This window comes from Mastomys coucha, unplaced genomic scaffold (assembly GCF_008632895.1).
Source record: "Mastomys coucha isolate ucsf_1 unplaced genomic scaffold, UCSF_Mcou_1 pScaffold16, whole genome shotgun sequence".
Lineage (NCBI taxonomy): Eukaryota > Metazoa > Chordata > Mammalia > Rodentia > Muridae > Mastomys > Mastomys coucha.
The window spans coordinates 56,564,849-56,580,883 of NW_022196898.1; the positions used below are offsets into that span (position 1 = coordinate 56,564,849).

Consider the following 16,035-nt stretch of genomic DNA (forward strand, 5'->3'; position numbering starts at 1 on the left):
ATCCGAACTCAGGACCTTCGGAAGAGCAGTCAGTGCTCTTACCCGCTGAGCCATCTCGCCAGCCCCTCCATGCTCATTTTTATTGAACTATTTCCACAGTCATTTTCCCATACCCTTCTATCAGAGAGACAGTGATGCCCTCTCCTCGGGTGGCTAAAAAAGAATTTAAAGCTCCTATGGATCAAGGAAAGCTGCCAGACCTGGAGGAGGGGTGGGGGTAGGACAGACACTGAGTTAACCTCTGGTAGAATTGGGGTGGCAAGTCAATACCTCTGTCACACTGCACCATGTAAGAAGTTGCACTTTATGTGGGAATGAGGTCTCATTCAATAGCCCACACTGACCTGGAACATGTCTCTTTGAATTCAGGGCAATCTTTATTCTCAGCCTTCTGAAAGCTGGGATTGCTGCCATGAAATACCACAGTCCACTGGTTGAGGTTTTTTGTTTGTTTGTTTGTTTTTTAGATACATTTACTTATAAAGAAAAACAGGACCTGGCAGTGGTGGCACACACCTTTAACCCCAGCACTTGGGAGGCAGAGGCAGGCAGATTTCTGAGTTTGAGGCCAGCCTGATCTACAGAGCGAGTTCCAGAATAGCCAGGGCTACACAGAGAAACCCTGTCTTGAAAACACCAAAATAAATAAATAAATAAATAATAAAAATAGTAAAAAACAAAAACCAAAAACAAAACAAGAACAAAAACAAAGAATGAAAGAAAGACTTTTACTACCCTGCAAGGCATACAGGAAAAAAAGACCCTCTGTAAAGCAGGAAGAAGCCAGCCTCTTCCTTGGGGAATGGAGGTGGGTATATGAGGGGGTGAGTGACTGGAATGGGGAGAGGAGGAGTTTGGAGTGCGGTTAAGGGTCTTTGAGAGGGTAGTCTTCTCCAAGTTAAGGGTTGGTCAGTTTGAACAAAGACAAGAAAACAGTTCACCATTTGGAGTAAACACACCCTAGTCAGGCCTTGAACTTGTCAGACCGGTCCCCAGACAGGAGGCCCTCCAAGGAGGATACAAGCCCCTCAGGCCTTTGTTTTTATCTCCAGGTTTTGGTCTCTGGCCAAGAAGGGCCAAGAGGGTGAAGCCAGCCAGCCATCTTGGAAGTTCAGCACGTTTATTATCTAGTCATGGCCCCCTCCCTGTCTGCCTGTCAGGGAATTTACCTAACCTCACACTCTGGAAATGACAGCAGAAGGGTGTGGAGTTAACGTCATTCTTGGCTTCCTACAGTTCAGGCCCAACCTAGACCATAGGAGATCCTATCTCAAAACAGGCTGTCATTTCTGTAACACTACTAAGAAGTGACTTAGTGTTCCTGAATCTCAAAGAGTGACCTGCAAGGAGTCTGAAAACACTGTGAACCTTGCTCTTTTTCATGTATGCTGCACTTCTAAAATGGGTCATTGTTGTGGAATAAATGTACTTTTTATTTTATAACAAAAAAAGAACAATGGGGCTGGAGAGATGGCTGTCTTAGTCAGGGTTTCTATTCCTGCACAAACATCATGACCAAGAAGCAAGTTGGGAAGGAAAGGGTTTATTTAGCTTACTTCCACATTGCTGTTCATCACCAGAGGAAGTCAGGACTGGAACTCAAGCAGGTCAGGAAGCAGGAGCTGATGCAGAGGCCATGGAGGGATGTTCTTTACTGGCTTGCTTCTCCTGGCTTGCTCAGACTGCTCTCTTATAGAACCCAAGACTTCCAGCCCAGGGATGGCACACCCTACAAGGGGCCCTACCTCCTTGATCGCTAATTGAGAAAATTCCCCACAGCTGGACCTCATGGAGACACTTCCCCAACTGAAGCTCCCTTCTCTATGATAACTCTAGCCTGTGTCAAGTTGACACACAAAACTAGCCAGTACAATGGCTTCCCAGTTAAGAGCATTGACTGCTCTTCCAGGGGATGTACGTTTGATTCCCAGCACCCACGTGTTGGCTTGAAACCGCCAACTCCAGTCCAAGAAGATCTGACACCTCCTTCTGGCCACCTCAGGTTTCAGACATATACGTGATGCACAAACATACATGCAGACTACATACTCAAACACATAGAAATAAAAAATTTTAAATACACACAATAACCGCATTATGACAGACCTATATGCACACACAAAACCAAAACCCATAGTCAGACATGACTACTCATGCCTATAGTCTCAGTAGTTGGGAGGCTGAAGCAAGATTGCTGTGAATTTGAGGCCAGCCAGCCTGGGCTACACAATGAGTTATAGCCAGCCTAAGCTACAGTGTCTCAAAAACTAACCAAACCAAATTAAAAGGAGATTGGGGAGGAGGACGAAGAGGATATAAAAGGCTCTCATGACAGAGAACTGGGGAGCGCTGGAGGAAAAACTTGGGCACTAAATAGTTTCCCCGAAGACTGATGTAGAACATTAATGTTCTGTTGTATTCAAAACCCAGTGACACACTAAACTCATCTGGCAGGTTCAATTCTCCTGGGGTGCTAAGTGTATTCAACTACAGTAAAAGAAACTACAGAATCAGAAGAAGCCAGCTGCCCCGGGAAATGGTAGGTCCTTAATATCCTCTAGAACTCTCTCCACATCGACTCTGCAATAATCCACTTCCTACCAGGAGAAGCCAAATTCACTTGTATGTTATGGAAATGCTGTGTGGCTAGCTAATGCCACTTGAAAGAAGCCTACCTGGGGAAGGGATCTAACAAGCTATCTTTTGCTCATCACATCTTCTGTCCTCCCCATCTTATATCATTTAATGCTTTATTATTATGGAAACTGAGGTGTTAGGCATTCATTCCCCAGTAGGTGCCAGGAACTTTCTAGTTCTTGTTCTGAAAGCTATGCTCCTTTCTCTGCTCTCCTTTTTTTAAGCTTCAAAGACACCATTTCCCAACTAGCCACGCGCCCTGTAATTCAAGAAAGACAGCTCAAAAGATACGTTTTTATTTTTTGGGTGGGGGGAAGACATGCAACACCCATCCCTAACAAACTAAATGCTTGACTTACAGAATAGAAAGAGAATCCAACCTGTTTTGATGAGACACAAATATGATTTCACAAAGCTGAAAAATCTGTTACAAAGCTTCTGTTGTATAAATATAGTCAGTTTTTAATATAGTTGGACCAAAAAAAAAGTTTTGATGGATAAAAAATCCCCTGGACCTTGGATATACCATAATCTTCATATGTATTCCCAGCCAAGTACAGGTGATAACTAACTACAGGATGAAATTCTAGGACTCTACATGTCCAAATGGAGATTAAACACTATCTCCTGAGCCAACTCTCTGGCCCTAAAGTTTGTGCAAACTACCATAATCTGGGCTCAAAGACTAAAGTGGTTCTCCCTTGTGTAGTTAATGATGTAGCTCAGTGGTAGAACATTTTGCTTAGCATGTGAGAAACCCTGGGTTTCATCTTCAGGGCAGAAAACTAAAACTGATATGCTCAAAGTCACAGAATTGTATGCTTTGAAAGAGTGACTTATGCAGTATGTGAATTATGTGTTAGTAGAGCTCCTGAAATTATCTGAAGCTGTTGAGCTGCCAGAGAAGCAACCAGTGACCCTCTTCCTTTTGGAACCATCCCAGTAAAGAGTAGGGAGAGATGCAAAAAGGTGCAATCATCGAATCAGTGCTGTTTGAGGATGCTTGGGGGGAGGGGCACTCAATTCCAGGATGTCAGAATAAACAAGTCCAAAGAGATGAACTTTTCCCCATGTTTTTCAGAACAGTCTAAGTATCTCCTGTGGTCTTCAACACAGAAAGCAGTTATTACATGGGAAGTAGACACCTAAGAGGCTGCAGGAGACTGGCTGTGAGCTCATGGTCTGGGTGCACATAGCCAATCAAGAGTATTCCAGTATGGTCAAGGTCCTGAGAGCCACAAAATGAGGGACAACCTGAACTCCCAAAGAAGAGATTCTAGGTTTGTCTAGCTGTTACTGATGCCTTTGATGGCCAAAAGTCATGGCATAGCTTCACTTCTTTCTGATTCTTACAAACTATCTCCAGGGCAGCCATGGCTAATTAGATGGGCAAGCCATTTCGTGGCTGACAAACCACTCAGAAATTTCTCTCTGTCCTATACCAACTACCTGTCACTGGGGGAAGGGCACAGGTGAAGACCATGTGTAACTCAGGCTTGACCAAGAGAGAGCTATTCTGGCATGGAATGAAAGCGGTTCAATTCTGTGTAGTAGGGAAAAAGAAGTTAACTGGAAATTATTCTCTGGTTTTTCTATTCCAGGTTTTTCACTGATTATAGCTGCAGTAAAAGGAAGATGGGAAGAGGAATCCCACTCTACTTGTGAGTTGGTACCTAATCTACCTTTCAGAGGAATGTTGCCAGAAATGAGGGCCAGAGATCTTTAATGCACAAATGAAATGAGAATAGGCCAGAGCCAGGACAGAGGCTTAAGGGGCAGCAAATGCCCCAGCTGGGTTCGGGCTTTGTAAGACATCCCTACTTTTCCTCCCTGAAGATTGGTTTGTATCTGCCTGACATTCAGATCCTTTCTGGTCAGCCTAGAAGTTTTTAACTTTGTGACCTAGCAAGTAAGTTAATGACAGAAACAGATATGACCATAGCTGGTCCATGCCACAATGGGCTGGAGTCTAATACTGCCCCATTTAAACCTTCGACCCTCTGCCCCTCTGCCCCTCTGCCCCTCTGTGTTCTTTCTAAATAAGATGCTCCATCCCATGATACTCTAGGCCTCTAGGACTGAGGTACTCACAGATGGGGGTGTTCCTCACTGGCAAGTGTTTATTACCTTCCAGTGAAGCCAATAGAAGGTATAGCTAGACTTACCTGGATCTTTCTAATGTCATAAGGAGATGGAAGGGAGATTTGACACAAACAGTCATGGAGAATAGATCTATTGGACTTTGGGAAAGTTCTTGGTAAATAACTTCCTTTGCCTTTAGTGAGAATATTTATCATTTAAAGAGAAGGAAATGAGGTGCTTGGTTATAAAACAGAACGAACACCCTCTCCTCCCCCCTTTTTCTTGCCTTTCTTTGTGGTTTTTCTTTGTGTTTTCTTACACAGGCTTCACCTACCTTACCCCCAGACTTTTCCATTGCTCCCTACGCAAACTCATTACTCAGGAGAAATGAATGGAGGATGCCATGAAGATTGTCCCTCAGACCACAGCCTCCCTTCTAAAGACATCATGAGCTGAATGAAAGCCTTTATATGACCAGAAAACCTCACATCTGCTCCTGCCCTCAAACAGGAGGTCAGAAGTCAATTTAGTACTGAAAAAGAGAGAGAGAGAGAGAGAGAGAGAGAGAGAGAGAGAGAGAGAGAGAGAGAGAAAAGAACTACTTTCACTCAAAAACTCTAAGAATTCTGTGCAGATGAGGGTATGGCTCACATGGGTGGGCTGTATTTAGAAAACAAGATGTAAGCAAGGAAACAATACATGAAGTATGGGTATATTTGGTAGGTTTGAGGCAAGCGGAGAGAAAGGTTTGGGTACTCTATAAAAAACAAGGGTCTGAAATCCAAACTTCTGATAAGGCCACAATGAAGAGATTCCCAGCAGCGGGGAGCGCAGGATGTTGGCACCTAAACTGCCACAGGCCTGCAGGGTAATGTGCCCAGATGAGGAGGCAGGCTAGGCAGGATGGGCACCTCTCACATGTCCATGTCTGGACCTCCTGAAGACGTCTTCAGCGGCACCGAGTCAAATCCATCAGGAGTCCTCTGAAAGAGAGATGGTGACAGGAGCTGCCTGCTGCACAAGGGCACATTAAGGGGACAAAGAAGAGAGATGGAAAAATGGGTGACAGAGGAACCCTTGGACTTCCTTGCTTTTGGTGGTTCTGTGGGAGCATAGGACTGAGTTTATCCTCTGCTCCTCCCTGCTCTCTACAGACTCAGTCAGAGAACGAGAGAATTATGATTCCTGGTTTGCATCTTTGCTGAAATCTAGAAGTCCCAGACAGCCCTAAGAGGTCCCCAGGGTTAACTATCTCTCACTGGTGGGAGGAAAAAAAAAAAGTCAAGGCCTACGTTGGCCAAGGGAGTCACCCTGACAAGTCAGCACAAAGGAAGTAAGACCCAGGCATTGGTCAGACTGCCAACCCCTTCCTCGGCAGCCTTCCTGCCCTCTCCTCATTCACACCTGTTTGAAAGACTCCCTTGTGCAGCAGTCAGGTATATGCTCAGCTGGGGAGAAACTGTTTGGATGCCCTCTGCTGGCCCTACGCCCAGAGACAGTGGTGTCTATATTGCATTTATGAGCTTCACCTGCACCTACACACCCGCACGGAGCCAGCCCACCCAGTTCTGAATTACATAGCAGCTGCAGTTTACGCTTGGCTATGACTCAGCCACTCAGGACAGGGCCCACACACCTTGGGGACAGCACCCTCCACTGGTTAAAGGCTCTGAGGCCCTGGCTTCTATCAGAAATCAAACCCAGTGATGGCCTCCTCTTCACCCAAAGGGGAAAAAAAGGAGAGCTCTCACTCTCTTTCCTCTCTCTCTCCTCTTTCTTCTCTCTCTCTTTCTCACTCTCTCTCCTTGTGCTCTCTCTTTCTTTCCCTCCCTCCCTCTCTCCCTCTCTTTCTCTCTCCCTCTTTCCCTCCTTCCCTCCTCTCTCTCCTCTCTCTCTTTCTCACTCTCCCCCTTCCCCTCTCTCCCTTCCTCCCTTTCCCTCTCCCTCTCTCTCTTCTCTCTCTCTTTCTCACTCTCTCCCCTCCCCTCCTCCCTCTTTCTCCCTCCCTCTCTCTCCCTCTCCCTCTCTCCCTCTCTCTCCCTTCCCTCCCTCTTCTCTCTCTTTCTCACTATCTCTCTCTCCTCGTGCTCTCTCTTTCTTTCCCCCTCCCTCTCTCTCTCTCTCTCTCTCTCCCCCCCGCCCCCGCTCCAGGGAAGAGAGTGTTGATGTGAACCACAGAGGGAAGAAGGTGATATTTTTGGGAGAGCCCAGAAGGCAGCTGGGAGTTGGGACCATAGTAGAGGTCTTGGATGGAGCAGAGCCACCCAGTATCCCAGAGTCCAGGCCCCGCCCCACTCCCAGGGCTGATTTTTAGTTCACTTCTCGTCCCTCCCTACCTTGGAAGTAAAGGATTTGATCTTCCCGAAGAGGGACTTCTTGCTGGTAAAGATGAGGTCATCTTCCACATCTTCTCCTTCCATGATGGCGCAGCTGTCTGCGGCTGGCAGGTCGCAGTCTTTAAGAGTAGCATTCATTACCAACTTGGAGTATTTGTATTCTAATCTGTGAAACAAGAGGAGGCAAGAGATGATAACGTGGGTGCGAGGGGAAAAGGTTGGGCTACAAATAGATACTGCCAGTCATCATTAAGGCAAAGCCTTGTGAAATGTCATGAAGGACAGGTGGACAGAAGGGATCTTGCTTCCCAGTTTACTGATCTTTTTTTCTTCAAGGCTGCTTGTTTCTGTGATATCAAAAGTTAACAGAAATAATGAAATTATAAAGCCATACCTTGTTTGTTTGGTTTTGGGTTTTATGAGACAGGGTTTCATATAGCCCAGGCTGTCTCAGAACTGATATGTAGCTGGGGGATGATCCTGAACTCTGAGTCCTCCTGCCTCTACCTCCCAAGTGTTGGGATTACAGTCACGCCCATACCTTGCTTTTTCATTGTTAATAAAAACCACAAATTAAGAACATTCTTCTTAGCTAGGCAATGGTGGTGCACGCCTTTAATCCCAGCACTTGGGAGGCAGAGGCAGGCGGATTTCTGAGTTCGAGGCCAGCCTGGTCTACAGAATGAGTTCCAGGACAGCCAGGGCTACATAGAGAAATCCTGTCTCGAAAAACCAAAAGAACATTCTTTTTTGCTGGGCTTTGAATCCATGTTAGGCAAGTACTTTACCACTAATCTACAACCTTGGCCCAAGGGTCCTTCTTTCTTCCTTCCTTCCTTTCTTTTTCTTTTTGTTTTTTGGGATTTTTGTTTTTTGTTTTTTTTTTTTGTTTTTGTTTTTTATTTTGAGATAGTGTCTCATTATATAGACCAAGCTGGCCTTGAACTCAGAGAAATCTACTTGTCTCTGCCTCCTAAGAACTGGCATTAAAGGCATGCACCACCTCACCTGATTTGGTTTTTCTTTAGAGAATTTTAAAGCCATTTTTAGATAGCCATCCCTGCTCAAAAATGAAGATAACTGAGACTTACAATGGATGAGCCTCTTTAAAAGTCTCTGGTCAATTGCAGGGGCAATAGCCAACTTTCTAGAAAATTCTCAGTAATACCCTGGCTCAAGGATCCCACTCCAACCTCCCTCAGACTCCAACACCCCACCATGTACTTTTGATTCTTCTTCCAAAAGTAGCAGGTCAGAACAGTGAGCAGGATGGCAGTGCAGGTGCCAGCTGAGATGCCCACTTTTAACCAGAAATCGATCGTTTTGCAGATGGTGACTCTCTGCTCAGGCAGGGAAATGCCCCCAGAGCACAGCTTTGGTTCTCGCCACACGTAAGTAGTTTTCTGTTGGGGAGAAAAAGAAGGACCTCAGAACTCATAACCCATTGTCTCCTGGGAGTTCCCAAGCAGAGGACAGCCTACCTGGATCCCAGCCACACAGCTGCTGACAAAAGTGTGGTAGTCAGAGGCCGAGCAGAGTGGACAAGCGGCCACACTCTCCCACAGGAAGTGGAAGTTACAGCCATCACAGGTCCCATCAGAGCACATGCTAGCAAAGTAGAAAGGAGACCAGGTTGTTACATTGGATGCCTGTGACACTTCATGCCTGATTCATCTTCTCTCTTCCCAAATTGCCTCCGTCAACCTGCCCTGTAACTCAGGCATTCCCTCACCTCCTTCCTTCCTTCTTTCCTTCCTTCCTTCTTTCCTTCCTTCCCTTCCTTCCTTCCTTCTTCCCTCACCTCCTTTCTTCCTTCCTTCCTTCCTTCCTTCCTTCCTTCCTTCCTTCCTTCCTTCTTTTTTCCTTCCTTCCTTCTTTTCCTTCCCTCTTCCTTCCTGTATTCCTTTCTTCTCCCATTTCTTTTTGAGCCAAGTTCTCACTCTGTAACTCAGATAGGCCTTACACTCACAGTAATGCCCTGTCCTGGCTTTCCAGGTGCTGGCAATGTATGGCTGAGTCACCATGCCCATGGACAGTTTAGTCTCCAATATCCCTGCCTGATTCTGCTGATATCAAACGAGGGCTCAACCTAAGATGGCTGGGTTCTAGAAGCCCTAGGAGGCTCCTGTTCTCCCTGCGGACATGCTATATTTCACAATGGCATTTTTATACAGCTATTTTTATACAGCTGCCTGGTTGTGGGATTGTTGTTGAGACAGAGTTCGGGCATAAATATGTGCTATGTTTGTGCTTGGGTGCTGTTCCTCAGGAGATGCCCATTTTGTTTTGGGGGGGTTGGCTTGTCCAGTGAGCTCCACGGGTCCACTGTCTCTAGCTCTCCGACACCGGCATCCCAAGTGTAACACCCTGCTTAGCATGTGACGTAGGTGCTAGGGAGCAAACTTGGGTCTTCATGCTTGAGCACTGAGCACTTTCACTACTGAGCTATTTCCTCAGCCCAGTGTAGGTGTGTGCATGTGTGCTTGTGTGTGTGCGTGTGTGCGTGTGTTCTGGTTTGTTTATTTTCTAAGATAGTGTCTCCTGTAGTCCAGGCTGGCATTGAATTCGTGGTGTAGCTGAGATCAACCTCAACTGGGCACAACCTTGGGTCTTTACATGGAGAGAGTGAGGACCAGGGAGAGCTGGTCAAGGCAGTGATGTACTGGCCTAAACAAAAACACTGGGTCATCCTTCAGGGAAGGGAAGTCTGTGGCAGATCCTCCATATTTCTCCCTGCCCCAGTGTATAATAGCCAAGGAATATGCAAAACTGTCTTGGTTCTTCTGTCTGTACCTCCTAAGTACTGAGGCTATAAGGCATGCACTCCCATGCTTGATTTTTGGATAAGCTTGTGCTTTGCTGTGCATGATATTTACAATGGTAAGGAGGCTTTTTTCTACTTCCATACTATTGAGAGAGCAAATATCCTGTCCCTCTCCCCTTTTGAGACAATATGTCACTATGCCATCCTAGTGGCCTAAAACTTGATCTGTAGACTAAACTGGCGTACAATTCAAAGACCCATTTGCCTTTCTGCCTCCCAAGTGTTAGGATTAAAGGCATGCCTTACCACACCCTGCTTATTTATTTATTTTTTTTACTTTGAGTTAAGATCTAGAGGCCATGACTGTGCCCCCAAGAGCCCATGATTTTTTTTTTCTTTTTAAAAATAGTGTCCTCGCATTGGGGTGGAGTGAATCCCAGCAAGAGCAAGCTGAGGCTGGTGCAGCTCCCCTCCACAGAGATTACCTGGGTAGCCGCAGGGTGCCAGGAGCAGCTTTCATTGGGTTGCATCTGAGGCGAATGGTGGTTGATCTTCCAGAACTGCAGGACTGAGTCACATCATTGGATCTGCAGTGAAAGCCAACACCATGAAGGGAGGCTCACTCTGCTGTCACTGGGGAGCCATTGCAAGGAGTCAACACAGGGCGATTTGGGCATGGAGGGACTCAGGTTCTCCTTGACAGACAGGGAGGGCACAAACTTTGGTCCTTATGTGGAGAAGAGTGGAGACCAGGGAAATCTAATCAAAGGGACAATGGCCCTGGTCCAAGAAAGAAAAGGCTAGCCCATACTGGAACCTCCTTAGGGGAAGGGGAGGCCATGGCAGATCCTCCATCTTTCTCCCTGACCCAGTACATAACGGTCCCAGGAATTCCCAAAAAGCTCATGTCAAGTTACAGCCAGCTTTTACTCTGATGACTGGGTAGCCTTAGAACTCAATCAATCCTGCTCAGGCTTGACAAGGAGGAGTTAGATGAGGCGGGGGTAGAGGGGTGAGGGGTGCAGTTTTGAGGGAGAGTCTGAGGTTTCACCTGCTTTAGTCTGGTCTTTCATCCTCACCTAAAAAAGAAGACTACGTCCGGGATCCCTGAGGTCTCTGGGTGAAAAAGTTCAACTGGGGAGACGATTCCATCCAAAGTCATGTCTGTTGACACTCCTGTTAAACCAGAACTCCTGATTAGTTCTTGCTCATCACGTTAGCTGGTGACTACCTCAACGCTTTCAAGGCCTGTCAACAACCAACTTTTATTTCATCACATCACCGAGTGGCTCATGCAAAAGTGATGTCAGGAGCACATGGAATGGAATTGCAAAAAGATCAGGAGGTTGAGCCCCTCACATGGGGCCATGTACCTTCCAGCCACCAGCCTCATATTTGTTAATACACACAACACACACACACATACATACATACATACATACACAGAGAGAGAGAGATAAAGATATACATAGACACACAGAGACCCACACAAACACAAACATAAATACACAGATTTATGTATAGACACACATATAGAGACATACACATAGACACAGATACAAACAAAAACACACACAGAGATGCACACATACACACAGACACACATGAAAACACAGACACACATGCAAACACAGACACACATGCAAACATGGACACACAGATACATACACAAACCTACATACAGACACACACAGGGAAACATACATAAACACAGACACACAGAGACATAACATACACAAAGAGACACACAGACACAGAGTGACACACACATATACACACATACACAAACATAGACACAAACACATACACAGACACACACATACTCAAAGAGACACACATATACCCATACACCAAGAGAGACAGACACACAGACACACACACAGACACAGACCCTCAAGCAAACCTAGGGTAACTAACTGGCTTACTCACCAACGAGTCGGTCAGCAAGACTGACTGGCTGTGAGGACACCCCAGCCTTGTAGCCCATCACCTCAGAGGGGATGATGACCACCTGGCAGACATAGGCTGTGATGGACTTAGAGAAACCGGCCTCGCCCTCAGGTATCCGGAGGTCAGTGACATTGTCTGTGCACACAGCCATTTTTTTCCCCTGGTAGGGCACATGGAGAAAAAAGCAAATGATCACAGAAGAGTCCCAGAAGGGACATCCCCTCCCCTCCAACACACACATCTAAAAGATAAGCTTCCCTATCCTATGCTGCCGTAGAATGATTCTCACAAGAAGATTGAAGAGGGGGAGGCGGGAGGGGGGAAGAAGGTAAAGATTTGTCCTAGTTTCTAGACACTGGCCTTGTACTTCCCTGTGGTCATCTGGACTGTGCTGGTAGCAGCTGCTTGGGAGTTCTAACTGGCCACGGGTCCCTTCAGTATCTGGGCACATCCTCTAGACAGAAGCTGAGCTGTGCGACTGAACCCTGAGGCCAGTGACTTTTACTGGAACACCAGGGCTGGCTTACGCTCCCTTCTTGTCTCCCTTGGTGCTGCTGTCGTGGAAGCTTTGTGTGGACCGATTCCCAGGGATTCAAACAGGCCTGGGGCCTTGAGGCATGCTTTGTTTGTTTGAGATTTTGCTAAGTAGCCCAGTAGACTAATGATTACCCTGCTTTGTCCCCCACAAAATCCCCTGGACTGCTAGGTACTCAAGGACTCCTACGTCTGGGTAACCTTTTGGAGGGAGAGGAGGTTCTGTGAGAATGAACCCAGGACCTTTTGCCTGTCAGAGTGTTCTGGCCTCTCAGATGTACTCTCAGCCTCTCAAAGAGCAACATAAAGCAAACTGTGTGCTGAGAGAAGGAAACTGGCTTCTCCTCCAGGTTCTTTTCTTTTCTTTTCTTTCCCTTTCTTTCTTTCTTCCTTCCTTTCTCTCTCTCTGTCTCTCTTCCTTCCTTCCTTCCTTCCTTCCTTTTTCTTTCTTTCTTTCTTTTTTTCTTTTATGAGAGAGTTGCCCTGTATAGCCTGATCTCAAATTCCAGATCCTCCTGCCTCAGCCTTCTTGAGGGCAGGGATTGTTTCTGTGCCATCATACTAACCTTGCTGGGACCAGCTGTGGAGATGAGTGTATACCTTGTACTTGGGAGGCTGAAGCAGGAATAGAAGGACACACATCCCAGATTCCCCAGGTTATCTCTCCCAGCTCCCTGGGGGAAGCTTGCTACAATTATTTAAACCTCTTAAATTCTCTCCTTCCCCAGCTGCCTCAGAGATTCTGTGGTGGTTTTGTTGTTGTTGTTGTTTTGTTTTGTTTTCTTTGTGTTGTTTTTGTTTTGGTTTGGTTTGGTCTTGGTTTTGGTTTTGGTTTTCTCCTCCTGTGCTCATGTCCGGCCTCCAGTCCCACTTTGCAGCGTGCACACTGCTAGCTAACACAGCTTACCTGGTTTCCACAGAGACTCAGGGTGAAATGATGAAAATACTTCATCCCCTTTGAAGTGAAGCTTGGCACCCCTGCCAGAGAGATGGTGCTTGCCAGAGCTGAGAAGTTATAGTTGAAAATCCTGCTGGGAGTGTTTCGGGAGAAGGTGCAGTCATTGTAGCAGAGAGAGTGGATCTGAGGGGGAAAGGATCCAGTCGATGGCCAGTCTTAGGCCTTGAGAGCTGCAGTGGAGTACAACGCCCCCCCACCCCAACCTGCTCCAGCCGGAATGAAATGAAAAGAGGAGGAAGGACTGAGGTGGACATGAAAAGAAGTGAAGCAGACACCAATTGGATCTATCTTGCTATTGATTATCGGCACATGTTTGAAGTGGGTTCACATACAATTGCCTATGGTGGCCATCATGAAAGACTGACAGAAGCACCAGTGTGCAGATTCTTACAAGGATGCCCCTATATACACACAAAGGACTTTTACAAGGACATCTGCCCAGCAACTGTCCACTCAGCCTTGGAATGATGCCGCTCTCGTGTTAATCATTGTGGCCAACGATCCCTGTTCCAATATGTCTGACACACTTTTCACTCATGTCCACTAAATGTCCCCTTGTCTCAGTCTTTGAATAGACCTATGATTTACTGTGGCACATGTATTCCACTGCAGGACTCTGAGGTTCCCAGATACCAGTATTCACTGGAGACTCTCTGTCTGATTTTGTTTATAATAATGTGCTAGGGATCAAACCTAGTGCAGGCGGGGCATGTGCTCTGTCACCAAGCTTGTCTTGTCACCAAGCAGAAGACAGTGGGGCCTTAACTGAAATAAGTGGCAAGAAGGAGACTTCCGTTCTTCCCCGCATGTGTAGCTCACGCATGGCCATTTCAAACACACCAGAACTCACTTCCCTTTGCTGGAGTTCTCTGTAGGAAACTGAGCCGTGGAAGGAGCTTTGCTTCCTGTCCCTTATGTGTTAGGGACCCCAGTCAGAGGCAGTCTGACATATCACCATTCTCCCCCCACCCCTAGCAGCAGGGGGAGCTCTAGGAAAGACATCTATGGGGAATGTCTCAGGTACTCCCCAAAACAGTGGCCCTCACCTTCCTAATGCTGTGACCCTTTAAGACACCAAACCATGAAATTATCTTCATTGCTACCTCATAATTGTAACTTTGCTACTATGATAAATTGTAATGTAAATATCTGACATGCAGGATAGCTGACATGCGACCCCCACTCAATGGTTAAGAACCACTGCCCTAAAAGATTTTCAGGGGTCTGTACAATGAATGTACATACTTTGCAGATAAATAGGGCAAGACTATATAGTGTTTGAGGTTGGTTTTGGGCTACGTGGGACCTGATCTCATAAATACATAAGTAAATTTAAATAAATGAATAAAGTCGGGTAGGTGTCTTTCTGGTGTGATCAGTGAAATGCAAATTAATTCTATATGTTAACAACTATTTAAGACCCTTTCTTCATATGTACTTTGTTTGGAGTTTTATCTTGTTTTTGTTTTTTTGAGACAGGATCTTGTGAGTCCTATGCTGGTCTCAAACGCTGTATAGGATAAGAATAACCTCGAGCTCCTGACTTCCTCTCCTCTTCCTCCCCAATTCTGGGATTACTGCTAGGTACCATCATGCCTGGCTCGGGCATGTCTGTTCTTGGATGCAAACCTACTTGGGGGCAGTGTCACTGTTTGGCCACACTAGATTTCTATATCTGTAGAGCTGAAATGAATGGAGGGCACAATGCTGATTAATTGTAAGTACCAGCAAAGGTTGACTCACCAGAGGGAGCCAGTTACTGTGGTAATGAGCTAAATTTGGGCCACAGACCCCACTACTTCTTCCCTTCAGATCTCTGCACAGATGCCAAACCTCTGGAGCACAGAGTCACTAATCTCCACCAGCTGAAAATGTGACTTGCCTGCTCCAGAGTGAAGACAAGGCCTCCTGCTACAAACTCACCACCCACAGTCACCTCCTGGTTAGCGTTCTTCACAACAACCTGGGCGTGGGGATGGGGTGGGGGGCTCTGGAGGAGGCATGTGGGTATTGGTCCCTGGAGAATCCCATTTAGAACCCAGCACCCTGGCAAGCTTGGCAGACTGGGGGCACCTTGTTGTTCTTGGTCCCTGGACCACAGGGCACACAGGCCTGTGCACCATAAGGCTGGTGAGCTTTCAGGATGGTGTTAGAGGGACAGAGGTGGCAGGTCCCAGAATCCCGGTTGATATAATGGCCAGCAGGACAAGAGGTGCAGGAGGAGCCCAAATCAGAGGCTTCTAGGGCACAGGGACGGCAGTAGGAGGCCACGCCCCCCATGACGTTGGTGACATTGATCGAGTAGATCTTGGCGACATCATTAGTATACTTTCTGCCCTGGAGATGAGGGAACAAAAGCAGAGAAAGGAGAGGCCTGAAGCCGCAGCAGCCATAGGAAGAGCAGAGTACCGCATAATTGTATCTTACAAAAATGTGTGTTTATCTTTACTTGTGTGCATAGACGTATGTATGTGTGTATATGTGCGTTTGAAGGTGCATGCACATATGTGAGAATGCATGTAGAAGCCAAGACGTGCACATCAGACATTTATTTATTTGGGCTGGAGAGATGGCTAAGCGGTTAAGAGCACTGACTTCCAGAGGTCCTGATTCAACCACATGGTGGCTCATAGCTATATGTAATGGAATCTGATGCCCTCTTCTGGTGTATCTGAAGACAGTGTACTCCTATATATAAAATAAATAAGTAAATCTTTTAAAAAGAGAGAAATTTATTTACTTATTTATGTGAGTACACTGTTGCTCTCTTCAGA

The 16,035-nt window shown here is 46.4% G+C and overlaps 1 protein-coding gene across 1 annotated transcript in view; it reads right to left on the bottom strand.

Moving 5' to 3' along the window:
* Positions 1-2,917: 2,917 nt before the first annotated feature.
* Positions 2,918-16,035, bottom strand: part of Kiaa1324 (KIAA1324 ortholog) — an 81,963-nt gene continuing 68,845 nt past the window's right edge. Inside the window, exons 14-22 of the mRNA XM_031375195.1 lie at positions 15,335-15,598; positions 13,211-13,384; positions 11,749-11,929; positions 10,899-10,995; positions 10,305-10,406; positions 8,537-8,663; positions 8,280-8,458; positions 7,056-7,221; positions 2,918-5,702 (exon numbers count right to left, since the gene is read on the bottom strand). Of these exons, the coding sequence (XP_031231055.1) occupies positions 5,634-5,702; positions 7,056-7,221; positions 8,280-8,458; positions 8,537-8,663; positions 10,305-10,406; positions 10,899-10,995; positions 11,749-11,929; positions 13,211-13,384; positions 15,335-15,598 (1,359 nt within the window). The 3' untranslated portion in view covers positions 2,918-5,633. The remainder of the gene's footprint in view (positions 5,703-7,055; positions 7,222-8,279; positions 8,459-8,536; positions 8,664-10,304; positions 10,407-10,898; positions 10,996-11,748; positions 11,930-13,210; positions 13,385-15,334; positions 15,599-16,035) is intronic.